Source organism: Pelodiscus sinensis, chromosome 8 (assembly GCF_049634645.1).
Source record: "Pelodiscus sinensis isolate JC-2024 chromosome 8, ASM4963464v1, whole genome shotgun sequence".
Classification (NCBI taxonomy): domain Eukaryota; kingdom Metazoa; phylum Chordata; order Testudines; family Trionychidae; genus Pelodiscus; species Pelodiscus sinensis.
This window is the reverse complement of record NC_134718.1, coordinates 72,655,409-72,682,386: the sequence shown is the minus strand read 5'-3', so window position 1 is coordinate 72,682,386 and position 26,978 is coordinate 72,655,409. Positions and strand designations below refer to the sequence as shown.

General features: G+C 58.9%; 1 protein-coding gene across 4 annotated transcripts in view; it reads left to right on the top strand.

The window, feature by feature from the left end:
• SFXN2 (sideroflexin 2) overlaps positions 1-25,311 on the top strand; it is a 102,739-nt gene extending 77,428 nt beyond the window's left edge. For 2 of the 4 annotated variants that reach the window (XM_075935570.1, XM_075935569.1), the window contains 11 exons: positions 9,516-9,688; positions 9,994-10,164; positions 15,052-15,150; positions 16,242-16,317; positions 17,594-17,679; positions 20,289-20,349; positions 20,615-20,681; positions 21,467-21,516; positions 22,125-22,174; positions 23,148-23,195; positions 23,765-25,311. In XM_075935570.1, coding sequence (XP_075791685.1) covers positions 9,528-9,688; positions 9,994-10,164; positions 15,052-15,150; positions 16,242-16,317; positions 17,594-17,679; positions 20,289-20,349; positions 20,615-20,681; positions 21,467-21,516; positions 22,125-22,174; positions 23,148-23,195; positions 23,765-23,864 — 969 coding nt within the window. In that variant the 5' untranslated portion in view covers positions 9,516-9,527 and the 3' untranslated portion in view covers positions 23,865-25,311. Of the gene's footprint in view, positions 1-3,975; positions 4,098-4,748; positions 4,973-9,515; positions 9,689-9,993; positions 10,165-15,051; positions 15,151-16,241; positions 16,318-17,593; positions 17,680-20,288; positions 20,350-20,614; positions 20,682-21,466; positions 21,517-22,124; positions 22,175-23,147; positions 23,196-23,764 lie in introns of those variants that run through there. The other 2 variants (XM_075935571.1, XM_075935568.1) reach the window with 2 other exon arrangements.
• Positions 25,312-26,978: the final 1,667 nt, after the last annotated feature.

The following is a 26,978-nucleotide window of genomic DNA, read 5'->3' as shown; positions in this document are numbered from 1 at the left end:
GCAATGGGGGCTGCAGGGGGGGGGGGCAGTGCATGCATCGAGGGGCCTGGAAGGCTCCAATGGGGGCTGCAGGGGGGGGGGGCAGTGCATGCATCGAGGGGCCTGGAAGGCTGCAATGGGGGCTGCAGTGGGGGGGGGGCAGTGCAAGCATCAAGGGGCCTGGAAGGCTCCAATGGGGGCTGCAGTGGGGGGGGGGCAGTGCAAGCATCAAGGGGCCTGGAAGGCTCCAATGGGGGCTGCAGGGGGGGGGGCAGTGCATGCATCAAGGGGCCTGGAAGGCTCCAATGGGGGCTGCAGTGGGAGGGGGGCAGTGCATGCATCAAGGGGCCTGGAAGGCTGCAATGGGGGCTGCAGTGGGGGGGGGGCAGTGCAAGCATCAAGGGGCCTGGAAGGCTGCAATGGGGGCCGCAGGGGGGGGGGGGGGGCAGTGCAAGCATCAAGGGGCCTGGAAGGCTCCAATGGGGGCTGCAGTGGGAGGGGGGCAGTGCAAGCATCAAGGGGCCTGGAAGGCTCCAATGGGGGCTGCAGGGGGGGGGGGCAGTGCAAGCATCAAGGGGCCTGGAAGGCTGCAATGGGGGCTGCAGGGGGGGGGGGCAGTGCAAGCATCAAGGGGCCTGGAAGGCTGCAATGGGGGCTGCAGGGGGGGGGGGGCAGTGCAAGCATCAAGGGGCCTGGAAGGCTCCAATGGGGGCTGCAGGGGGGGGGGGGCAGTGCAAGCATCAAGGGGCCTGGAAGGCTGCAATGGGGGCTGCAGTGGGGGGGGGGCAGTGCAAGCATCAAGGGGCCTGGAAGGCTCCAATGGGGGCTGCAGGGGGGGGGGGGCAGTGCAAGCATCAAGGGGCCTGGAAGGCTCCAATGGGGACTGCAGTGGGGGGGGGCAGTGCAAGCATCAAGGGGCCTGGAAGGCTCCAATGGGGGCTGCAGGGGGGGGGGGGCAGTGCAAGCATCAAGGGGCCTGGAAGGCTCCAATGGGGGCTGCAGTGGGGGGGGGGCAGTGCAAGCATCAAGGGGCCTGGAAGGCTCCAATGGGGGCTGCGGGGGGGGGGGGCAGTGCAAGCATCAAGGGGCCTGGAAGGCTGCAATGGGGGTTGCAGGGGGGGGGGGCAGTGCAAGCATCAAGGGGCCTGGAAGGCTCCAATGGGGGCTGCGGGGGGGGGGGGGCAGTGCAAGCATCAAGGGGCCTGGACGGCTCCAATGGGGGCTGCAGGGGGGGGGGGCAGTGCAAGCATCAAGGGGCCTGGAAGGCTGCAATGGGGGCTGCAGGGGGGGGGGGCAGTGCATGCATCGAGGGGCCTGGAAGGCTCCAATGGGGGCTGCAGGGGGGGGGGGCAGTGCATGCATCGAGGGGCCTGGAAGGCTGCAATGGGGGCTGCAGTGGGGGGGGGGCAGTGCAAGCATCAAGGGGCCTGGAAGGCTCCAATGGGGGCTGCAGTGGGGGGGGGGCAGTGCAAGCATCAAGGGGCCTGGAAGGCTCCAATGGGGGCTGCAGTGGGGGGGGGCAGTGCAAGCATCAAGGGGCCTGGAAGGCTCCAATGGGGGCTGCAGTGGGGGGGGGGGCAGTGCAAGCATCAAGGGGCCTGGAAGGCTCCAATGGGGGCTGCAGTGGGGGGGGGGGCAGTGCAAGCATCAAGGGGCCTGGAAGGCTCCAATGGGGGCTGCAGTGGGAGGGGGGCAGTGCATGCATCAAGGGGCCTGGAAGGCTCCAATGGGGGCTGCAGGGGGGGGGCAGTGCATGCATCAAGGGGCCTGGAAGGCTCCAATGGGGGCTGCAGGGGGAGGGGGGCAGTGCAAGCATCAAGGGGCCTGGAAGGCTCCAATGGGGGCTGCAGGGGGGGGGGGCAGTGCAAGCATCAAGGGGCCTGGAAGGCTCCAATGGGGGCTGCAGTGGGGGGGGGCAGTGCATGCATCAAGGGGCCTGGAAGGCTCCAATGGGGGCTGCAGGGGGGGGGGCAGTGCAAGCATCAAGGGGCCTGGAAGGCTCCAATGGGGGCTGCAGGGGGGGGGGGCAGTGCAAGCATCAAGGGGCCTGGAAGGCTCCAATGGGGGCTGCAGTGGGGGGGGGCAGTGCATGCATCAAGGGGCCTGGAAGGCTGCAATGGGGGCTGCAGGGGGGGGGGGCAGTGCAAGCATCAAGGGGCCTGGAAGGCTCCAATGGGGACTGCAGTGGGGGGGGGCAGTGCAAGCATCAAGGGGCCTGGAAGGCTCCAATGGGGGCTGCAGTGGGGGGGGGCAGTGCATGCATCAAGGGGCCTGGAAGGCTGCAATGGGGGCTGCAGTGGGGGGGGGGCAGTGCAAGCATCAAGGGGCCTGGAAGGCTGCAATGGGGGCTGCAGGGGGGGGGGCAGTGCATGCATCAAGGGGCCTGGAAGGCTGCAATGGGGGTTGCAGGGGGGGGGGGCAGTGCAAGCATCAAGGGGCCTGGAAGGCTGCAATGGGGGCTGCAGGGGGGGGGGGCAGTGCAAGCATCAAGGGGCCTGGAAGGCTCCAATGGGGGCTGCAGGGGGGGGGGCAGTGCAAGCATCAAGGGGCCTGGAAGGCTCCAATGGGGGCTGCAGGGGGGGGGGGCAGTGCAAGCATCAAGGGGCCTGGAAGGCTGCAATGGGGGCTGCAGTGGGGGGGGGGCAGTGCAAGCATCAAGGGGCCTGGAAGGCTCCAATGGGGGCTGCAGTGGGGGGGCAGTGCAAGCATCAAGGGGCCTGGAAGGCTCCAATGGGGGCTGCAGGGGGGGGGGGCAGTGCAAGCATCAAGGGGCCTGGAAGGCTCCAATGGGGGCTGCAGGGGGGGGGGGCAGTGCAAGCATCAAGGGGCCTGGAAGGCTCCAATGGGGGCTGCAGTGGGGGGGCAGTGCATGCATCAAGGGGCCTGGAAGGCTCCAATGGGGGCTGCAGGGGGGGGGGGGGCAGTGCAAGCATCAAGGGGCCTGGAAGGCTGCAATGGGGGCTGCAGGGGGGGGGGGCAGTGCAAGCATCAAGGGGCCTGGAAGGCTCCAATGGGGGCTGCGGGGGGGGGGGCAGTGCAAGCATCAAGGGGCCTGGAAGGCTCCAATGGGGGCTGCAGGGGGGGGGGCAGTGCAAGCATCGAGGGGCCTGGAAGGCTGCAATGGGGGCTGCAGTGGGGGGGCAGTGCAATGGGATAGAGTGCAAGCCCCAGGGAGTCTGAAGGGGGTGGGGAGCCCAATGTCATGGGGACTGCAGTGTAAACCTCAGGGTCTGAGAGGGAAGTGTGGTGAAATGGGTGGCTGTGTGCCCCTGGGGGAGGGGAGGTGCAGTGTGTTGGGTTGTAGTGTATAAATGGAGGGGTCAGAGCAGTGTTTTTTGGGGGGGGGGGTGCTGACTATAGCCCAGAGGGTCTGAGAGGAGAGGGAGGGTGAGCGTGAGCTGCATGCGGAGGGGATGTTGTCGGACAGGGAATGGGGTGTATAAATGGAGGGGTCAGAGCAGTGTTTGGGGGGGGCGGTGCTGACTATAGCCCAGAGGGTCTGAGAGGAGAGGGAGGGTGAGCGTGAGCTGCATGCGGAGGGGATGTTGTCGGACAGGGAATGGGGTGTATAAATGGAGGGGTCAGTGCAGTGTTTTGGGGGGGGGCGGTGCTGGCTATAGCCCAGAGGGTCTGAGAGGAGAGGGAGGGTGAGCGTGAGCTGCATGCGGAGGGGATGTTGTCGGACAGGGAATGGGGTGTATAAATGGAGGGGTCAGAGCAGTGTTTTGGGGGGGGCGGTGCTGACTATAGCCCAGAGGGTCTGAGAGGAGAGGGAGGGTGAGCGTGAGCTGCATGCGGAGGGGATGTTGTCGGACAGGGAATGGGGTGTATAAATGGAGGGGTCAGAGCAGTGTTTTGGGGGGGGGGGTGCTGGCTATAGCCCAGAGGGTCTGAGAGGAGAGGGAGGGTGAGCGTGAGCTGCATGCGGAGGGGATGTTGTCGGACAGGGAATGGGGTGTAGCATAACTAGGGGGGGAGCACAGTGCCGAGTCCAGGGTCTCCTGGGAAAAGAGCAGAGCAGTGCAGCCTTCTCCCCTCCCCCCTCCCCGGAGTGCTCAGAGGCGAGGGTGGTGCAGTCCGATAAGCATATCGTTGGCAGAGGCGAGGGGGAGTGAGAGGTGAGCCCAGACAGATGGGGGGGGGGGGTAGAACCCGGCAAGGGAGCCAGGGGGGTGAGCCAAAGGGGTGCGGTGAGATGTGGGCAAAATGAGAGGTGGTGTCCTAGGAAGGTAACTTTGGTCGCTGTGTTTTGGATAGACCAGTGGTGGTGATCAGGGATGTGAAGGCTTAACCAGTAAGACTTAATGAGTGAGGGTTACTGCTTAAGGTTAACTGGTGGGATGGGGGCAGGCTGCAGGCAGGGGCTGCTCTGGCTGGGTTGGAGCAGCCCTGCCTGTGGCTGAGTGGCTGTGATCCAGCCCAGAAGCAGGAGTGACCTGCGGGGGAGGGAGGGTGTCCCCGCTTCTCCCTTTAATTGTCTAATCAGTATATTTAGGACGCATTCAAGGGTTAGGTCTTGGAAATGCAGCAGAGGGAGAAGCTGTACGCTCTACGGTGCTGGGTTTGGCCAGTGCCTGAGTTGATGGGTGGGGCCTAAGTGATTGACAGGGAGCAAGCAGGGATTTCCTCTGACACACTGTACTTGCTGTGGCTTGGGTCATGTCACGCTGCCATGGGTGCCCAGCTGCAGCCTCCTGCAAGGAATCAGAGGAAGAGGGAGTGTGCTAGCCTGGGCTAAGCAGTCGGGTGAGGGGGAGCCTGGTTCTGTGGTAGGGACTGAGGGCAAAGACTGGCCCCGAGGCTCCTTGAAACCCTGCAAGCAAAGTCCTCTGTTGCAAGAGCAGGAATCTTTTCAAGCCCAGGCCAGATGGAAGCATTGACTGCCCTGGGAATATGTGCAACTGGTGACTCTCTAAGCATGCTTGGGGTAGTGAAGAAGCATTGGTTGGGAGTGGAGCTGCAAGCTCCAGGATCATCTGAAATATCTCATAAAGTGAGACTCTGATACATTTAAAAGGCAACTCTGCTGTAGAGTTATCTCCCGGGTCTAACTGTGGCTCTGGAATTCCCCCCTTCCCTCCGCCCCTCCATGGTCTACTTGATTTAGCTGACTAAAGGCCATTTAACATCCCTATTTCTGACAGCCTGGCTTTATTTAAATCAGTGTCCTGAAAAGGCAGCCTCCCCTGCACTCCACACAGCTGTTTCAAGCTCTGTTAAGTTAGTGGCATTTTGATCATATCAGCTGCTTGGTGGCATGTTTCTGCTGTGTTCGCCGTAACTTTTCCGCATCTTTGCGGGTGGTGGAATGTTGGTGTGAGCCAGTTTCTCCTTTGGTGGAACTGAAGGGAAACTTCATTTCCTGGCTTTGGACAATATGTCCCACGGCAGCTATGAAATCCTCACCTGAGTGCTCTTTTCCTCCCCCCCCCCCCCCAGCCCCCGATTCCTCTACTGGGAGCCACCCACTCAACACCCCTTCCTCTCTGCTTGCTGATCTTTTTAATATACAAGAAACCAGATATTGAGTTGGATTATGATGCATCTTCTGTGGCTCACAGAAGGGGAAAAGGGGAATTTCTAACCTCCATAGGGGTGAAGGCGGCTGCTACCCAGAACTAGGTAAACCTAGACCATCTGTGAAACATGACTTTGCCAACCTGGTCTCTCAAGCCTCCAGTGATGGGTTGTGGAATCCCATCCTTGAAAACCTCTCCCAAAGTTGAACTACTCGTATGGTTAGAAAGCTATTCCTAAAAGCTAACGCAACAAGGACGAATGCAAAGTACTCCGAGGAAGGAACAATCCTGTTCACATGTACAAAATGGGAAGTGACTGTCTAGGAAGGGGCAGGAAAGGATGTAGGGGTCATAGACCATAAACTACATATGAATTAGCAGTGCGATAGGGCTGCATTAAAAAAACAAACATCAACCTGGGCTGCATTAACAGGAGTGTTGTGAGCAAGACACGAGAAGTCATTCTGCTGCTCGACTCTGCGTTGATTAGGTCTCAACTGGAGTATTGGCCACCATTTTTTGAGAAAAATGTGGCAGAATTGGAGAAGGTCCATAGGAGTAATAAAAATGATTAAAAGTCTAGAAAACCTTACCTATGAGCGAGAATTGGGTTTATTTAGTCTGGAAAAGAGAAGACTGAGGGGATATGATACCTGAAAACTGCCATCTAAAAGGGTGTCATGGGGGGGGGGGGGGATTGTTCTCCTTGGCCTCTGAGGACAGGACAAGAAGCAATGGGCTTAAACTGCAGCAAAGGAGGTTTAGGTTGGACATTAGGAAAAACTTTCTGTTGGGGGTTAAACACTGGAATAAATTGATTAGGGAGGCTGTGGCATCTCCATCTCTGGAGATATTTAAGAGCAGTTATACAGGCATTTATCAGGGATGATGTAAGTGGTGCTTGGTCTTGCCTTGAGGGCAGGGGACTGGACTTGATGCCTTCTCAAGGTCCCTTCCAGTTTCAGTATTATGAGTCTAAAGCTCCCTTCCTGCAAATAACGCCAATTACTGTTTGCTCTGCCTTAAGTGGGCTTGGAGAACAACTGATCACTGTCCTTAATGTACTGAAGACTGCACAAGGTCCGGGCTCAGTATTCTTTTCCCAACTTTTGGAACCTTTCCTCACAGATCTGGTTTTTCCAAACCTTTTATCGCTTCTGTTGCTCTCCTCTGCGTTCTCTCCATCTTTCCTAAAGCGTGTTACCCAGAACTGGATGCAGTACTCTACCTGGGACCTCCCCAGTGCTGGCCAGAGCAGAGCGAAACACTGACCTCCTTTGCACGCAGCCCACAATGTTGCCTTTTTTGCAGCTGAGTCATACTTGAGTTTGTGATCCACTCTAACCCCAGATACTTCTCAGAACGGCCACCACCTAGCTAGTTGTTCCTGCCCACTTTGTAGCTGACTTTCCCCTCTTTGGAAGTGAAGTGCTTTGCGCTTGTCTTTAAGTGAGTGTCACGCTGGTGAATTCAAACCAACTTGTCAAGGTCAATTTAATTGAATCCTGGCCTCCAAACACCTGCCAGGTGATCTCCGCCTGTTTCGTAAAGATGCTCTCCTCTCCATTAGCCGAGTCATCGGTGAAAATATTAAATCGTGTTGGACCCAGGACTGACCACAGTGGAATCCCACTAAATACAGCCTCTCGGTGTGACAGCAGACCATTGGTGACTGCTCTGAGTTTGGCCTCCCAACCCGGTGGGTATCTATCTTGCATGAATTTCTCATAATCCAGGCAGGGAGACGTGGTCTGGAATTCTAGAAGAATGGCATGTGGCACTGTGTACACCCTTCCTTCCCGATGGACCTGAGCCAAACACCATTGAAATGAACATGAGAGCCCTGTTGACTTCAGTGGGCTTTGGATCAGGCCCCTGGGCAATAGAATGCCCAAGGCATGTTGAGAGAGATGTCCATTAATAAAGGGAGTTTAATATTTATTCAGAGGCCAAGCACAGCGCTGACCCCTGTAAGCTTGTCTCAGCGTGGCGGGTTGTTTCCTAGCCGTGCAACTGCAAGTCACATTGCCATGCACAGTACAAGGTCCTTGGATTCTCTACAAAGTGCTGATTAATAATTAGGGGCCTTCATGGGCTTTTAACGTGGGTCGCCGTGATAAGCAAGACTGGAAAAACAAAACGTTTCTCCTCCCCCGGCTCGATGTTTCCCCCACTGGGACCAGATTTGGTGCTGCACGTTTTTCGAATGGCTTTTTAATTTTTTCCAGCTGTGCCCAAGCGTGCTCAATGATCTTGCCGGGGCCAGGTGCTCAACCTGCTTCCTCCCAGCTCTCTGCTTTGGCCACTGGACTGCATTGCTCCTTCCCCAGGGAGAGTTAGGTGCATCGCATCTCTCCTGCCGTTGCCTTGGCCGAGCCCTGCCACTCACAGGTGGTTGGCCATTGGTGGCTCTGCAGGAAGAGGAGGTGGGAGGCAGCCTGTAGGTGAGAGATTCTGTAGCTGGCTGGCTGAATCGAAGCCCCTGTAGCAGTGGAAAAAAGAGCCACCGGGTACTTGCCAGTGATGTTCTGGAAAGAAGTCTCGGGCTGTGTTCATCATCCCTAGCTAGTAGCCTGTAGCAGCTGTCTCCTCCCCTTCTGATGCCCCCTTCCGCAAAGCCTCCAGGCTGATCAGGACCCGAGGCAGGACAGCAGCACTGGGCAGCTGCTGGAGTAGTGGATGGGCCCAGTGGCCAGAAGCCTGTCCATTTCAAAAGGCACTTTGGCACTTGGAGAAACAAGCGCTGTGGAGTGCACAGGTCGGGGATGGAGTTGGAATGGCGTGTCCGCTGACGTCAGCCAGATTGCCCGGTTTGGCACTCGTCTGCAAAATCGCTGGTTAGCTCCTGTGTGGGAGCGAGGAATCCTATCCGCAACAAGGCCACTTTTTTTGAAAAACCCTCTAGCTAGACACACCCTCAGTGTCTTAGATTCCGGGTTTTTTTTACTATTTAATACACTTAGGACATTGCTTGTTCCGTCCTCTGGTGAAATGAGCAGGCTGTGCAACGTGCCAGAGTTCATATCGTACCAGCAGCAAGTTGGAGAGTTTGGAGGCCTTTAATCCGATAGTGTCAGTGATGCACGTGGAATGTGGACAGGCCTGTTGAAATGAACGCTAAGCGTTAGCAACCGTAATGTTGCATAAAAGCACAGTGGGGGGGAAGGAGTGTGGTGCGTGAATGTGCATTTTGTGGTATCGGGGAAGTAAATATTGTGTCGGTGAAGGCTGCCTTGTGGCTTTACTCCCCTGCTGGGCAGTTGGGAGTCAGCAGGACAAATACAGCTGGTACCGACTTACAAACGCATGGACGTATGACCAGCCGCACTTACGACCAGCGGCCCCGACTTATGAACGGTGAGCCGCACTTACGAACAGCGCGGTCCCATTGAAATGAATGGGGTCCGACTTACAAACGCATTGAGTTACAAGCAAGTGCGAGGAACGTAACTCGTTCGTAAGTTGGGGACCGGCTGTATCTATTTAAGGCAGACGGTATTTTTCAGGGGAACTTCCATCCTCAGGTCCGTAGAAGTAGCACGTCTCTGGTGTGGACGTGACCCACAGGACACAGGGCTGCGTGTGTGGGCCACAGTGGTAAATACTGAGAAGCGCTGGCGTAGCAATGCGTCTCGGTGCCCCGTTCTCTCGCGGTGCGATAGGGGAGGTCCAGCTCTGAGCACGTGACCTCACGCTCCTCTTAGAGAAGGAAGCTGGCTTCTGAATGGCCAGTGGCCGCAGAAATGCTGGAGCCAGAATCAGCTAGCAGGGCCTGGCCACCATCGTGGCTTGGAAAGGCAGCGTGGGCTAGTGGAGTGAGCGCCAAAGGTGGTGGGAGCAACCACCTGAGGCTTAATCTCACGCTGGCCCCGGGACGAAGGGCATTCACCCCCGCTTGTGTCTCAGGCCGTTTGGTGACAGTGCGCTGGCTGCGAAGGCAGCTTGCCTGGCAGGACTCGAGGGGGATTGGGAGACAGTTTCCTCTTCAAAATTCTCCCCTTTCTCTGTCCCCTCCAGATCGGCGCTAACATGATGAGCAGCCCGGCCAGCTTTAGCATTGACGCCCCGCGCTGGGACCAGAGCACTTTTGTGGGGCGCCTGAAGCATTTCTTCAACATCACAGACCCGCGGACGGTGCTGGTGTCGGAACAGGAGCTGGACAGGGCGAAGGTGCTGGTGGAAAGCTGCAGGTAAATGGCCGGGCGGCCCCTGGGTCGGAAGGAAGGCGGTAGACTGTTTGCAGCCTGCCCTGGCTCCGTGGGAGCATCGTGCGGTGGATCTGCTCTCTCGTTCAGCAGTGGTATTGCACCACAAGGGGGCGACACGCTAGCATGTGCTCATCGGTGAACCGTGTCCTCGGGTACCCGTTAACATCCCTCGTAGGCACGTGGCGGTGTGCGCAGGTGATCTGGTAGGCTGGGACTGGCAGGAGTGTGGTGATATTAGGTGGTGAGCAGCCAAACTCCCAGGACCTTGCTCTTTCTCCAACCTGCAGGGCAGGCCTGGTACCCCCAGGCACCAGCCAGGAGCAGCTGTTCTATGCCAAGAAACTCTACGACTCCGCGTTCCACCCCGACTCCGGTGAGAAGATGAACCTGATTGGGAGGATGTCCTTTCAAGTGCCCGGGGGGATGGCCATCACTGGCTTCATGCTGCAGTTTTACAGGTAACAGGTGGGGGGGAGGCATCAAGAACCTCTTTCTCAGACCTCTGGGAAAGCTGCCTGTGTTAGGACAGCAGTGAGCTATTTCGGACTGGGTGACATCGCTCCCTCCTGGGGGCAAAGGGCGGGGACAGAGTCATCAGCACCAAAGACCTAGTGTCAATCCACCATCCAGCCACACAGCAGCGTAGCTACCGCGGGAATGGGCGTGGTATCAACGCCTCGACAGACGGGAGATGCGAGGGTTGGGCCAACACTGTGACATCTCTGCCGGAGCCCTTCTGGCCACACGGCTCAGCATCCTTTGTCTTAGACCGTTAACACAAACCTTACGGGCAAGGCAATTTCCCCAGGATTTCCAGGACAGTCCCATGTTTGACCCGACCCCTATCCTGAGACCTCGGTGGCCTTTGTGTGTGGAGACAGATGGGCCAGCGTAGCCCACGTCATCCGTTGCTAGAATGTTATTAACAGGCTGTATTCCTAGCGCTGCGTGCCTGCTCTGACCTTCGGGCTAGCCTCCGTCCTCCACCCGTCCAGTTCTTGCCTGATCTATTGATCCTGCATTAATTCTATTGATTACATAAGAATTCCGTAGTAACACACTGTGATTTCTAGGTTCGTGTCCCTCGATCAGGCTCAGGCTTACCGAAACTGCCGTTCAGTTGGGAACCCGGAAGTGCATGGCTGTAACCAGTGCTTTTTTTGTGTCTTAAAAAATAAATAAAGGTGCCGGTACTTCAGGGGAAAAGTTGTTGAGCTCTGACTGGAGGTGCCGGTACTGTGTACTGGGCAGTACCGTCACCAAAAAAGCACTGGTGGTAACATTCCCACTTAAGAAATATCTTGTGGTTATGTCTACACTCGTGGCTTCTTGCGTGAGATATGCAAAGGAGGCTAAGCATGGACTATCACTGAGCCTCATTTGCATACCTAGTGAGCCGCCATTTTTGCAGAAGAGGCTCTTGCGCCAGAAGGAGCTGTCTACACTGCCCCTTCTTGCGCAAGAAAAACCCTCTAGTGCAATGCCAATATTCCTGAAAATAATCGGCGTAGCGGCATTGCGCAAGAGGGTTTTTCTTGCGCAAGAAGGGGCAGTGTAGACAGCTCCTTCTGGCGCACGAGCCTCTTCTGCAAAAACGGTGGCTCACTAGGTATGCAAATGAGGCTCAGTGATAGTCCGTGCTTAGCCTCATTTGTATATTTCTCGCGCAAGAAGCCTGTGTGTCTGTAATCGTCGTATCAATGTAGGAAAGTTGCCAGTGCTCCGGCCTGGCCCAGTAGTGGAAGATGATACTGAATGGCTACGTCTACACTGGCCCCTTTTCCGGAAGGGGCATGTAAATTTCACCAGTCGTCGTAGGGAAATCCGCGGGGGATTTAAATATCCCCCGCGGCATTTAAATAAAAATGTCCGCCGCTTTTTTCCGGCTTTTAAAAAAGCCGGAAAAGAGCGTCTAGACTGGCCCCGATCCTCCGGAAAAAGTGCCCTTTTCCGGAGGCTCTTATTCCTACTTCAAAGTAGGAATAAGAGCCTCCGGAAAAGGGCACTTTTTCCGGAGGATCGGGGCCAGTCTAGACGCTCTTTTCCGGCTTTTTTAAAAGCCGGAAAAAAGCGGCGGACATTTTTATTTAAATGCCGCGGGGGATATTTAAATCCCCCGCGGATTTCCCTACGACGACTGGTGAAATTTACATGCCCCTTCCGGAAAAGGGGCCAGTGTAGACGTAGCCAATGTGTCTGAGTCTGTGTGCTTGCACCATCCCATACAGAAGGGCTCAAAGTGTTAATCGTCCTCCCCTCGGATCATCACCAGTGACCGTCGTCCTAGTGTGGGCCCAGAGTTACCTCTCCCTCGGCATGCCGGCCGGATATGACGTTTATAAAGTGCTATGCTGACACCACGGTGCTTAATGTGTGTTCCTAAGCTCTTGTGCTTGACTGATGGCCATCTCGTCAGCCCTCCTTGGTGTAATAGCTTATGGTCTAGGCCTGCTCCTGGTTAGCAGCTTCTGCAAAGTCTTTTGGGTCTCCTGCCTTGTTTCGTTAAGCATGGCACTGAGGCCTGCAAGGTCACCACTTTCCTGCCCTAACTTGTGCCTGTGCTTTGCCCAGCAAACACCTGCAGCGACACAGCCCCGCATTGTGGCTCGCCCTGTTTCTTCCTCCACCATTCCTGTGAATCGCCAGCCCTTTCCTCCTGCCCTCCAACTGACACACAGCAACACACACCTTGCTCTTTCCAGTGACGACAACCGTTTGGTTGTGTGTGTGCTCCTGGGGGCGGCCTGTGAGCCTAGGCAAACTAGCCGGTCGCCTTGGGCGCCGCCGGCCTGGGTGCCCGGTGATGACGTCACGGCCGTGCAGGCGGGCGCGCCGAGCGCGCCTTCCGCGTGGGGCGCCAGCTGCTGCAGCCAGCCTCGGGCCGCTCCTGGCGCTCCCCCTGTGTGTGGCGGTGGCTCTGTGCAGGTGGCCGGCACAGCAGACTGCGAGAGGGCCCCCAAAGACCACAGTCAGATAAGGATCAAAGGCACCAGGCTTATTGTTAAATGAAATGGGCTCCAGCTCCCTGGATCAGAGGCCTGTGGTTCTGCTTGTACCTACGTGCCCCCTGACAACAGACCCGGCTCAGTCAATGGGAGGTCCCGCTGCCCCCTAGGCCAGACAAAGACAGCCCCTCCAAGACCCACCGTTATACACAGGTACAAGCAAGTTACACCTCACTCCAGACGTTTCCTCAGTACCTCCCACCCCCTTGCACCTGGTAGTTTGATCAAATCCTCTCTAGCCAGCGAGCTGTCGTGTTTGACCCTGTCCTGATCCTGGGTCAGTAGGTCCCTGTTACGTGTGGGGCGGCGGGAGGGTACCAAGATGCTTCTTAATGAGATGTTGTTACCGTGTCTCTGGAACGTGCGTACGGCCTGGGACTGGTACCGGTGAGTGTCAGCTCTATCCATGCCAGATTGTGTTAGCAGGGCCTGTCTCTTGCTCACAGCTCCGCTTAGCTTGATAGTAGCCAAGTCTTGACTGTTGTTACCCAGGTGTGATACTCGGGCTTGTTTCAGGCCCTGCTCTTACTACCGTCCCTGTAGAAACCTGGAGCTCATGGAGGGAATGTGTCCTTGCTCTGAGGTTACAGCAAGTGAACTTCCTTGCAGCTGTTTCTGCCGTTCATCTTTTTGTGTTGGGGCTGTTAGTTTCTAAGGGGAGTGAAAGGCAGACTGGTCAGTTTCACTCTCCTGCCTTCTGATCCCTTTCACTGTCCAGTTCCAGCGCCGCATGGCGGGTTAGTGGCCTGCAACCCAGCAAGGAAATGTTAAAATCCAGTGCAAAGGCACCGTTTTAAAGTCCTGCTTACATTTATTTTGTTTGATTTTTAAATCCCTTCTTTCTCCCCCAGATTCTAACACATCCAAATATTTGAGCAAAAAATGAGTCCTTTGCCCAATTAAAACCACTTCTGTCCTTTGCTTCTCTCTCCTTGTTTTTCTTCTTTGTCTTATTAACAGATTCTGTTGTTGATTAAAGTCCTTTAATTATTAACCCAGAGCCAGTCCTGGGTGCTCTCTGCACTTTTTTTTTTTTTTTTAAAACTAGCCCCTCCTGGTTCCTTTGTATCCTCTGAAATCCCAGATCCCACCGCTGCCAGCAAGGGCTAATGTTGAGGAGAGGCCGTTCCTAATCTGTAGCATGTTTCCTTTCTTGCCCTTGAAAAAACCTCCCTGTTCTAGTGTGGTTCAGTGGAATTAAAAAGGTGCCCCCATATTTGCCTTCCTCAGTGTCCCCCGTATCTCATTCGAGGAGAATATTCTAAGAACATACGAACAGCCAGACTGGGTCACTCCAAAGGTCCATCTAGCCAAGTATCCTGTCTTTCCACAGTGGCCAATGCCAGGTACCCCAGAGGAAATGACAGATCAGGGAATCAAGTGATCCCTCCCCTGTCACCAGTCCCAGTTTCTGACAGAGGCTAGGGACACCATTCCTACACCTTCTGGCTAATAGCCATTGATGGACCTAACCTCCATGAATCTATCTAGTTCTTCCTGAACCCTGTTAAAGTCCTGGCTTTCACAGCATCCTCCGGCAAGGAGTTCCACAGGTTGACTGTGCGTTGTGTGAAGAAACACTTCCTTTTCTTTGTTTCAAATCTGCTACCAATATTATTTGGTACCCCTAGTTTGTTGTATGGGAACAAGTAACTAACTTCCTTATGACTAGTGTGGAGAAAGATCTATACTATAAGCATTTATTATCACATTCCCCCTCCTTATTCTCCTCTTTTCTGAGCTGAAAAGTCCCAGTCTTATGAATCTCTCCTCGTATAGCACCTGTTCCAAACCCCTCATCGTTTTTGTTGCCCTTTTTCTGAACTTTGCCAAGATATCTCTTTGGAGATGAGGCCTCCACATCTGGACTCAGTATTCGAGATGGGGGCATACCAGGGATTTATACAGAGGCAATAAGGTATCCTCTATCCCTTTTTAAATGATTCCTAACATGCTGTTTGCTTTTTTGATGGCTGCTGCACACGGAGTAGCTGGTTTCAGAGAACTATCCCGAGTGACTCCAAGGTCTCTTGCGTGGCTATAGCTAAACTAGTCCCCCTGATTTTATACGTATGGGTGGGATTCTGTTTCCGGTGTGCTTTACTCTGCTTTTATCAGCATTCACAGGCACTTGCCGTGTTGTTGCCCAGTCGCCTAGTTTTGCGAGATCCTTTGGAAGCTCATCGCAGCCTGCTTTGGACTGGCCTGTCTCGAGCAGTGCAGTGTCATGGTGGCAGCCAGTGGTAGCTCCCGGGCCTGTGGAAGGGGCTAGCTCAGCCCTGTGACTTGGGGGGCAGAGGGGGACATGCACGGGCTGAGCTCTGGCGTCTGCCCCCTCAGGACGGTCCCCGCGGTGGTGTTCTGGCAGTGGGTGAACCAGTCCTTCAACGCCCTGGTGAACTACACCAACAGGAACGCAGCCAGCCCCATCTCGCTCACGTGAGTATCTGCTCCCGCCTCGCCCCAGAGCCCCCAGGCATCCACCCTGTCACCAGGCGCCTGCTGTGCGCACACTGCCCTGGGGGGTACCCCTGCGGAGCAACCCAGCCCGTTCCCTGCAGGCTGGGTGCGCTGGGCTGCTCTCCGGGCCGTGGCATCGCTCCGCTGTCTGTGCCCTGGCGTAGAGCTGCTGTCGCCATGCCCAGGACCAGCCCCACGGCAGAGTCAAAGGCACGACCTAGATTCCTCTACCTTCAGCGTTGCCTCCCACGGGCCCCTAGACGCACCCAGAGCCGCCCCCCCCGCTCTGTGTTAGCAGGAGGTCATCAGCTGGGACCAGCAAGGGGGGAACAGTCCTTCCGCCACCCCCATGGAGGGGACCATCGCGCCACCTACTGCTCCCTGGGGTCACTAGCCTGGTTGAACCCTTCTGCTGCCGTGAGAACTACCACGCTGGACGCCCGGTGCCACCAGCCCCTCATCCTGCCTTGTGACACCAGGGCACTGTGGTCCCCCAGGTCCATTCGGCTCTGCAGGGGCAGTGATCTGCCCTCGTGCCCTGTATCGCAGAGCGGCATGTGCCAGGGCTGCTGCCCTCTGGGGGCTGTGGGTCTTTGGAGCGCACCAGCCTTCCTAGCGGAGAAGGCACGAGGGGAAACTGAGGACAGTGGGAGCGATGGGGAGTTGGATTCCCAGCCAGGGCACGTCGTGAGCTGCAGGATTTCAGCTCCTTGGAAGGATGCTCTGGCGTTCACAGAGGGTCAGCAAGCACAGTCCACGCGCTGAGCGGTGTAATATCGACCCATTTCACAGAGGGGGTAGCGGAGGCATGGGAAGATGAATCAAGCTGGGAACTGAACTCCGTTTCCCTGCCTCGCAGTCCTGTGCCTTAACCACTAGGCTGTGCTTCCTGCCTTAGGCTTGGGCCGCGGCCAGGTGGCAACGCTCCATGGGTGGGAACCGCAGCCGTGTGGGAGGGCGCTCCAGTCCTGAGCCTGCCGGGGTGTCCCATCCTCCCCCAGGCTGCGCGCTGGTTCAGGCAGCCTGGGAAATGCTGAGTTCAAGTTTTCCCTCCTGTAATCGCTGTCTAGGCAAATCGGGGTGGCTTACGTCACCGCCACCGGCACGGCCCTGGCGACCGCCGTGGGACTCAACCTGTACACCAAGGTACTGCGGCGAGGGGCGGGGGGAGGGAGCTGAGGGTGGTGTCGCCATGGAGGGGGGGGTCTCTCTCCTTCTCCGGCAGTGCCAGGGGGCAGGAGATCCGCACCGGCCGGCACTCTGTCGCCCCAGTCTCCCCCACAGCCGCTGGCGGGGTAGCGTCCCCAGGTGGCGGGGCAACCGATGGCCCTTGCGATCGAGCCGTCGCGCCCGGGCCGACCCGGGTTCCAGAAGCCTGTCCTCCCACGGCTTCCTGCAGGAGCGCCCGTTCCCCGTGGACGAGCCACGGGCCGAGGTCCGGAGAGCTGGCGTTTCCCGCCCCTGCAGGAGCTAAAATCCCCCCCGCTCCAAGGCAGCTCTTCTCCATTCCCGTATGAGGCCCTTCCTCCCGTCCAATAGCATGGCCCCGATGCCTCGCCCCACCTGCCCTGGCACTAGTCCCTCGCCCGCTAGGAGGCGCTCGCCCCGATGCCTCGCCCCACCTGCCCTGGCACTAGTCCCTCGCCCGCTAGGAGGCGCTCGCCCCGATGCCTCGCCCCACCTGCCCTGGCACTAGTCCCTCGCACGCTGGGAGGCGCTCGCCCCGATGCCTTGCCCCACCTGCCCTGGCACTAGTCCCTCGCACGCTGGGAGGCGCTCGCCCTGATGCCTCGCCTCACCTGCCCTGGCACTAGTCCCTCGCACGCTAGGAGGCGCTCGCCCCGATTCCTTGTCCCACCACCCTGGCACTAGTCCCTCGCACACAGCCGTGCCACCGCCTCTCCTGAGAGCCTTGCTGTGGAGAGAGCAGCAGATTTCTCCGAAGATCCCACTACCACACCTGCCCTATTAGGTCTGTCCGGTGCTCCCTGCAAGGCCCTGGCTGTGGATTTCACCGGCCCTGCTAGCGGCATCTGGCAGCAAGTTACCAGCGCGCGGTAGCAGGGGAAGTGGGTTTAATAAGGCAGTTGGGTCTTGGCTTTTTCCGGCTTTAGCGGCTGGGTCTGATTTGGGTGGATGGCGGCAGCTGACGGCCCTGCAGGGTGGAGGGTTTCGTTGAAGGCCCAGCCTGTGCGGCAGCAAGCAAGCATCCCCTACGCACGTCTGCTTCTGAGTCCGGGAGGTTCACCGTCTGAGTCACTCCTCCCACCGCGCTGCTGAGGGCACCAGCTCTCCCGCTGCATGTGGCCTGCTGGCTCCCGGCAGGCTGAGGCCTGGCAGCTCGTCTCACATAGGGGCTGGCGAGGCCAGTTCCGGGACTCTTGTGATGGCCGCACTCACCTCGGTCTCTTTCCTCCCCTAGAGAGCCCCGCCCCTCGTGGCACGCTGGGTCCCGTTCGCAGCCGTAGCCGCTGCCAACTGTGTGAACATCCCCATGATGAGGCAACAGTAAGTCTGTCTCTCGGCTCCGGCCGGCGGGGCCTTGCCAGAAACCACACCAGGAGGGCGGATCAGGAGCTGCAGGCAGAGATGACTTCCCCGGGCTGGCTCCTGTAATCAGGAGAAGGGCAGTGTTAACGAGTCCTGGCAGCCAGGACTCCTGGGGTATGTCTAGACTACATCTCTCTGGCGCCAGAGGGATGTCAATTAGACATACCGACATTGCTAAGGAAGCGGGGATTTAAAAATCCCGCGCTTCATTAGAATAAAAATGGCCGTTGCTTTTTGCTGCCGCAGCACTTTGCCGGCAAAAAGCGGCAGTCTAGACGGGGATCGGCTGGCAAGGAAAGCCTTTTGCGACCGATCCTTCTGCCTCGTGCAATGAGGTTTACAGGATCAGTCGCACAAAAGGCTTTCCTTGTTGGCCGATCCCTGTCTAGACTGCCGCTTTTTGCCGGCAAAGTGCCACGGTGGCCATTTTTATTCTAATGAAGCGCGGGATATTGAAATCCCCACTTCATTAGCATTTTCGGTCTGTCTAATTGACATCCCTCTAGCGCCAGAGGGATGTAGTCTAGACATACCCCTGGGTTCTGGTCTTGTCTCTGTTGCTGGGTGGGCAGGTCGCTTCCCCCTCGCTCCGATAGGGCGGATGGCCCTGAGCTAGCGGGCTAATGTCTGGACAACTCCTGCCATGGTAGGAAGCCTGAGGAACGCGCTCAGCAGCGCTCCCAAAAGCCAGCACGTGCCTGCGCCGTGGGGGGAGCTGCCCCCGGGTTCTAAACTCCCAGCAGGACCGAGGAGAGATGAGAGGCCTGGGCAGCATCTGCCTGGCTTTGTGCCCAGGGCTGCGGGGTGGGCGGGATTATTCTGGGCCCCACAGCGGCCCGGGCGTTGAGTAAGGACGGCCGTCGCGGGGCCCTTTTGACCACGTTGGCTGCATTCCTGAGACGGGGAGGTGCTATTCCCAGCAGCCCCCCATAGGTGGCAGCAATGCCCACGGTGTTAATTTCATCTGCCCCCCCTGTGCATTTCCCGCCTGGAGAAGGGCAGCCTTGGGGGTTGGCAGTAAATCCGCTGGGAACACCAGCCCATCGCCTGACCCCCCTCCAGAGCGGTGGTGCGACACCTCGCCTGACTGGTGTGTTACAACACCGCTGGGTGGGGCTCGCTCGAGGAGGTTGCCGTGGCTTTGTTCTCCTTCCACCACGGAGGGGTGGGCCGGGAGCGGATGAAGCCCAACCCAAGTGAGCTATAGCGAAAGAAACAGCCCAGCACGCTATAGGGGAAGGGCCATGTGGAAGCACCAGGCATTGGCTGCTGCCTGAGGACAGACCCGGTGGGCCATGGCCTGCGTCGCCAGGGCAGAACTCCACGTCCGTCGAATCCTGGAGCTGGAAGAGACCTCAGGAGTCACCAAGTCCAGCGCCCGGCCCAAAGCGGAATCAACCCCAACTCGATCATCCCAGCCAGGGCGTTGTCCAGCCGGGACTGAAACACCTCGGGGGATGGAGATTCCACCCCCTCCCTCGGGAACCCAGCCCAGCGCTTCCCCACCTGCCTAGGGAAATCGTTTGTCCTAATCTCCAACCTCGACCTGCCCCACTGCGACTTGAGCCCATTGCTCCTTGTTCTGCCCCCACTGAGAACAGCCTCTCTCCATCCTCCTTGGAACCCCCTTCAGGAAGTTGAAGGCTGCTCTCAAATCCCCCCTCACTCTTCTCTTCTGCAGACTAAACAGACCCGACTCCCTCAGCCTCTCATAAGTCATGTGCTCCAGCCCCCGAATCATTTTGGTTACCCTCAACTGGACCCTCTCCAATGTGCCCACTTCCTTTCTGTAGTGGGGGGCCCAGAACTGGACACAATACTCCAGATGTGGCCTCCCCAGGACCAAATGGGAACTTTCCTCTGAATTATAGATTCCCAGGCCGGGAGGGGCCCCGTGGAGCTGCAGGCAGGCCCTGCCATGTAACAGGCCAGGGACTCTCCCAGGAAGAACTGTGCATTAGAGTAGCGCCTTCCAGGAGGGGCAGGCAAGGGCGCCCGTTGTGCCGGGCGAGCTGGGTGCAGGCTGTCCGTGCCATGCTCTGCTAGCTCCGTGCCGGCTCGCCGGGGCTGTTGCACTGGGGTTATTGCTGGCACTGCCAGCCGGGGGCACGGTGCCGTCCCAGGGAAGCAGATGATAAATGAGGGGGTCAGAGGTGACGGAGGGGCACCAGGGAGCCCAGTCACGGGCCAGGCCCCCATGTGCGATGCACCGTACAGTGACAGAACAGACAGGGAGACGCGGCAACCTCTCTGTGCCTCGGTTGCCTGCATGGATCTCGGCCGCCTGGCGGAAGGGCCCAAGTCTCTCGCCTCCCCTCACTCGGATCAGACGGCTGCCCTTCCCACAATGCACTGGGCTGCCCAATGGCCCTAGGGGCTGGGGTCCAGGCCTGTAACCCCCCCGGGAGCTGATTTCGGAGGTGTTTTCAGCCCCTTGCGCAAAGGCAGCATGGGTGTGGGAGAGGCCGATGGGCTATTCCGCACTGTGGGGGAGGCCCTGTGTTTCCAGGGGGGAGTGGCCCAGGAGGCTGGGTCTGAGGCACTCATGGCTCCCTGTCTGTGTTTAGGGAGCTCATTCATGGGATCGTGGTGACGGACGAGAGGGACTGCGAGCTGGGCCGTTCCAGGGTACGTCTGGGGCGGGGTAGGGGGGCTGTTCCGTCAGCCTCTGCTGTGCTGGCGTGGCCCCGATTCTGCGGCACGCAGCCCGTCCTTTTCCGGACTCGCGGCCCCAGGGAGCCTGTTGCAGCGGCTGGGGGGCGAAACCCCGCACGGGTCAGAGATCCCAGGCTTGCTGCCTTGCTGCCCTGGCCGGGCCAAGCCTAACACGTTTGCTCAAAGCACGTTACCCCTTTGGAGGGCTTTGGCTGACTCTCCGTCGTCTTGCGTTCAGGTGGCTGCAGCCAAGGGGATTACCCAGGTGGTGGTCTCCAGGATCGCCATGGCAGCGCCGGGCATGGGTGAGCCCCCACGACACCTCCCCCACAATCCGCCACCGAGACAGCCTGCCCACCAGTCGGGGGGCTGGCGGGAGACGGGACAGGGCTGGGCTGGGAGCCAGCTGGCCGCAGAAAGGCAGTGCCCAGGCAACCGACTGAGGGTGTGCCGGGGGTAGAGCAGAGGTTTGGGAACTGCTGATGTCTGGGGGCTAGTCCCGGCCCTGACCCCAGAACCTCTGCCTCAGTTTCCCCATTAGTACGGTGTGCAGCATACCTTCCCTTCAGGGTGGCCTGTTCCTGTCTGCAGGGCGCCCCGAGCCCCTGTGATGGAAGGCACGGCATAGGCAGTCCAAGTGTTGCCCCGTTGGTCTGGAGGACTATTCCCTTCTCAGACCCCTGGGGAATTCCCCCCCTCTTGTTCCTTAGTTCCCCCCCACCCCCACCCCACACGCACGACTTGGCCACTGGGGGATGGAAACCTTCCCCTTGTCCCAGCACCCCTCTGGTCCCTGCCACTGGGGGTGCTGCAGAGCGATAGGAGATGCCCCCATCCTGTCCCTGCCGTGGTTCGGTGCGGGGTGCTCGGTCGGAAGGCAGGCCGGGGATGTTGGCCCTCCCGGGGCAAGCGCCCGACGGTGGGAGCAGGGGGCTGGTGGGTCTGACACAAAGGGCGGGGAGGCATCGGGGCGCCCTCCCGTCACGGCTCTGTCCTGGGGCGTGGCGCTCTCTGGGCAGCCCCTGGCTCTGCTGGCAGCCAGCGGGGCGGCTGGGCTGACGGGCGCCTCCCCCGCTCTCGTTCTGGCTAGTTCTTTTGCCGATTCTCATGGAGCGGCTGGAGAAGTTCCCCTTCATGCAGGTGAGTGGTTGGCTGGAAGGGGGGGTGGGCTGCGTCTCTCCTCCACTCGTGTCCTGTCCGCCTCCACCCTCGGGTGGCCAGACCGCTCCAGGGCCGTCCCCCCCCCCTTTCCCTCAGGCCAGCCGGGGGGCTGGGTGCTCACTTGTGCCCTTTCGTAGAATCCCAGGACGGGCAGAGCCCTCTGGAGTCACCGAGTCCAGCCCCCTGCCCAAGGCAGGACCAGCCCAACTCAATCATCCCCCTCCAGGGCTTGGTCCAGCCGAGACTCGCTCACCTCTAGGGATGGAGGTTCCACCCTCTCCCTAGCGAACCCAGCCCTCTGCTTCCCCACCCGCCTGGGGAAATCGTTTGTCCTAATATCCAACCTCGACCTCCCCCACTGCAACTCTTTCCTCAGCATCCCCGCCCCTGCTGAGTGACAGGGGCCCTCTGGGGCTCCGTGTCCCCAAGGGAGCCCCCAAAAGCACGTGGGTCTAAAGGAGATGAACAAAGGACTTGCCAGACTAGATCCAGTTGCAGATTCTCCCTCCCCCCCATGTTGGGCTCCTCGGGGGAGGCAGGACATGGGCTGATGTTCCAGGCTCACCCCTGGCCTGCTCTCTTGGCAGAGAATTCGGGTCTTCCATGCGCCTCTCCAAGTGCTGCTCGTTGGGGGCTTGTAAGTATCGCTCTGCTCAAGCCGCCGCCCTTCCTCTGTTCCGGCCTGGCGACGGCGGGGTCTAGCCTCTATGTGAGGCAGCGCTGGGGGACAGAACCCAGCAATCCTGAAGCCGCCCCTTGCTCTAACCACTAGCCGACACTTCCTCTGTAACGCAGGCCCCAGTAGCAGGGGAGGAGAGGCTGTTCACGCCGGCGGTGCTGAGTGGCAGGGGTGCAGCGCCCCACTTCACTCCAGCACGGGACCTTCTCCTTGGGGTGGAAGTAGAGTCCAAGGGCCCTGCTGTGCCCGACCGTCCCTCCCCCGTGCTCTGCTCTCTCCGCTGCTGGGGAGCATACCGGGGTCTCTGGAGCTCCGCAGGGCCCAAGCAAGGCCCACTGCTCTGGACGCTCCCAAGGGGTGTCTGGGGTCAGCCCCCGGTGCTCCCCAGCAGAGCCTCCGAGCTGCCCCAGCTCCGGGGGTTGCCAGCACTCGGGCGGGCCGGGCCTGCGGTAATTGACAGAAGCGTCTGCCATTGGGGCGGAGGCGTGAGCCGGATTTGCCGGCGGTCGCATCCCGCTGGGAGTGACTCCAGGAGCACGTCCCCGCCGGAGCCTCTGTGCTAACCGTGGACGCCTTCAGCCCAGGCGGGAACAGAACTTGCCCCCACACCGAAGCGCTGTTCTCCTGGGACACTTCCCCCCCCCCCCCAGCGCTCTACGGGGGGTGGCCTCGCTGGATTGCCCACCCAGCACCAAATCGCCCAGCCTCCTGGCGTGCCACAACCCCGCACGGGCCCTTTGAAGGGAGAGCGGAGTCGGGTTTCCCCGGGCCCCTCGCCTCCTGAGAGCTCAGCTGACCCACGGGGTCTGGCGCTCGGACACGGGCCCCCAGGGGAGGTTGTGGGGCTGTCGGTGTCCCCGTGGGCTGGCGCTCACTCCGAGAGCAGACGTTGAGTTTTCGCCGGTAACTCGTGGCTTTCTCTGTCCTGCAGCCTCCTGTTCATGGTGCCGGTTGCCTGCTCGCTGTTCCCACAGAGATGGTACCGGCTACGTTGTTCCCTCCTCACTTAGAACCCCAGAACCCTTCCCTTGCTCCCCTCCGCGCTCCCCAGGGTCATGGGAAAGGCCCTGCCTCTCCCCAGGAGCTCAGCCTGCCCTGCCAGCAGGTTTAACCTGTGCACAGCGGCTGATCGCCGCTCGCTGTCCTGAGTGGGGCGGGGGGAGCTGAGTCCCCATCACTCGGTGCTCTGCCCTGGGGGGGGGGAGGAGGGCTGGACTCCCCAGGTCTGTGAGCTCTGCCCGGAGGGGGCGGGATGGGGCTGGACTCCCCGGGTCTCTGAGCTCTGCCCGGAGGGAGCGGGATGGGGCTGGACTCCCCGGGTCTCTGAGCTCTGCCCAGAGGGGGCGGGATGGGGCTGGACTCCCCAGGTCTCTGAGCTCTGCCCGGGGGGGAGGGGCGGGATGGGGCTGGACTCCCTGAATCTGTGTGCTCAGCTGGTCCCATGGCCGCTGTTGAGATCTGGCTGCGGAAGGCCCAGCCAGATCTCAGGGCCGGGAGGACTGGTGCAGAGCCGTTGCCAGCCTGACTGCACATCTCCTCTCCTTGCAGCTCCCTGGCGCTGTCTACCCTGGAGCCCGAGCTCCGAGCCTCCATCCTGGCCAGGCGCGGGGACAACGTGCCTTACGTCTATTTTAACAAGGGACTGTAAAGGGAGCCGCCCCGCCCCGCCCTGCCCCGCGCTCCCTGGGGCCCCCTGCAACTGGAGACGAGCTCGGGACGTACCAATCGGACCCGGATCCCTACACGCATGCGCGCGCGCCACTGCCAAAATATCCAGGGGGCAGATCTGGGGGCTGGCTTCCAGCTCCTCTTTGATCTAACCCTGTAGCTCCTGCCACCCACCCCCCCAACTAGATTTGGGGCCTGCCTCGGAGTGACGGACGCCTGCTCAGGGCGCTGCCCCTGCTGTGCTGGTGCTGGTCCTGGGGAGCAGACGCAGAAAGTCCCCCTCTTCAGCACAGCTGTCCCTGGGCAGCCCTTCCGCACCGCTGGCTAATCTAGGGCAGAGCGCTCCTGCTGCCTTACCCCTCCCCCGGGCCTGACTCATAGACTTTAAGGTCAGAAGGGACCATTATGATCATCTAGTCTGACCCCCTGCACAGTGCAGGCCACAGAATCTCACCCACCCCTCCTAGAATAATCCTCTCACCTAGATCTCCGATATTGAAGCCTTCAAATACTTTGAAGGCCCCAAGCTGCAGAGAATCCTCCAGCTGTGACCTGTGCCCCATGCTGTGCCACGTGTCACCGAGTGTCTGGGTCTGATGGCTGCCGGGCTCCCAGCCTGGGGCACAGCACATGGCTGAAGGCTCTTGCAGCTCTCGGCCCTTCTCTCTGTTCCCTCCCCTGCCCGTGTGCCCCCAGTCGCTGGGCGACCCACACATGGTGCTATCTCCCTGGTGTTCCAGGAGGCAGGAGGGGCCCTGCCCTTCCTGTCGTGGGTCAGCTACAGCACCATCGCCACCAGCGTCGGACCCGCCGCTGTTACATGAGGTCAGAATCTGGCCCCCGTCTTTACCCACCTGCCTCCGCCAGCCCCCAGCCTCTTCTGACCAAATAACTAGCGAGTAACCAAACGAGGTTGCAGCCTTAATCAACTGTCCTGGCCTTTGTCTAACGACGTCAGGCCAGATTCTCAGCGTGCGAGCAGTGCACGCAGATACCTGCCCACGCACAGCGAGCACTTGCACACGCACAGGGACCAGCGTGTCTGGAAGTATTCTAGGTTCCAGATTTGTTACTTTACAAGCCATATAACGGACAATGAAATGCCCTGACGTTTACATGCTCTGGTTCTTTTAAATCCACCGGGCTATTGCCTGTAACTGGAAGAACAGACAATCCCCACTGTTTGTGTAGGTCCTACCAGCACTCGACACAAGCTACTCTTGGCTCTGTGCAGCTGGAAGTACGGATTGGGGGCAAGGTGCAATTGGTGTCCATTTCCGCTCCTTTTAAGATGTGGGAGGGAAAATTCAGGAATCACAAGAAAATGGAAGAGTGAGGACATCTGAATTTTAGCTTTTGAAAGGGAGACGCGGTTACAAGTAATGGAGAGCTGGGAAAAATAAAATCCGATGATTGTTAAAATCGCCGCCAACCCTGCTGTTGTGTTTGCCATGGACAACAGCCTGAGCGCCTTTCAGTTTGGAGTATTTTGAAGATCTAATGTTGGGCATCCAAATTCTGCCCTGTCGTCCGTGGGAGCCGCAGGGTTTGAGTTGGGTCTTGGCGAAGCCAATGGAGTCACTGAAGGGGTGCTGTTTTGATAGTGCTTCCCACCCCAAAGCACTTTACTAACCGATCCAGAAAGACATCCAGCAGCGTATGCCTAGATCCTAATGTTTCACTTCACCCAGCACTGAAATGCAGCCACCTCTGGGGTGGAGCATGGCAACTGTTCAGTAGCAAGGAGCAGCCCTCCACCACAGGAACTGAAAAATGATGCCGTGTTGAAACCAATCAGCAGGAGACAACGTCAGCGCCTCTGGGTGGAGTTGAGCTCTCGCTGGGGGAGACTTGTCTGTGCTAGGCCTCCTTGGTGAATGTCTGTTACCATAGCGGCTAGGAGCTCCGCTTGGGGACCAGCATGGTGGGGTGCTAGGCCCTGTACAGCCACAGTCTAAAAAGCCGTCCCTGCTGCCTTCTGGTGGTGCCAGGCAACACGCACATGATTATAATTAAGACATTTTGATTTGGCCTCCCTGTTCTGCGTTCCCCTTGTGGGGTTCGAGTCTCCCCCACTCTCGTCTGTCCCCAAACCCCAGTTTACCCCTTTGCACCCAGTAGTAGTTGCGCTTTTTATTTTTTATTATACGGGCACCCCGGATGGGTGCCTAACCGTACAAGGCCGGTTTAGCTTCCGGGGTACCAGGGAAAGGGGTTCGGGCCCTCCCTCTCTCCAAACCCCAGCCCAGGGCCCTGAGGTAAGGACCTAGGTGCCCACTCAGTGAAGGGGGCTGTAACTCCTAAACTCCCCCACTCACGGGTCCAGGACCCTGCCCTGAGCCACTTCCCCAGTTCCGAGTCCACGTCCGCCCGGTGGACACGGGTTTAAGCTCACCCTGGTTGTCCACGCATCGCTTGCTCTGGCGTCCGCCTCCCTCGGTCTCCGGTCTCGTCGCTCCTCTCCTGCAGCTCCTCCCCCGCTCGGGCTTCCTTAGCCCCTTTTAAATATCCCGCCATGGCGCCCGGGACTCTGCTCCCCCAACGTCCGCGCTCCCCCCTCCTGACGCATTTGGATGACATCCTGAGTGACGTCATCCCTGGACAGCTGATGGGCCATGTCCCCCTCTTGGCCACCCGTGCTTCCTCCCACGGGGCCCCAGCTAGGCTTCCTCGCGGGTTCCTATCCCTGCTCCACAGCTCCCCAGACTCCCCGATTGGGCGTTCGGGGCGGGGTTCTAGTGCGGGGCGGAGGCGCCTCGTCACACTCCCAAAATTAGATGCAATTGCTAGGTAGGATTTTTGTTCTTTTCCTTCTTAAAAAGAGAAAAATTGTTCTCCTTGGCCTCTGAGGCTAGGACAAGCAGCAATGGGCTTAAACTGCAGCAAGGGAGGTTCAGGTTGGACATTAGGAAAAAGTTCCTACCTGTCAGGATGGTTAAATACTGGAATCAATTGCCCAGGGAGGTTGTGGAATCTCCATCTCTGGAGATATTGAAGAGCAGGCTGGTGTTGCGTAGGCAGGAGGGGTATCTGCCATGACGACTGTCTGATAGTTCGATTATTGTACATGGGTGAGGGCTTAAATCCCTCCTAG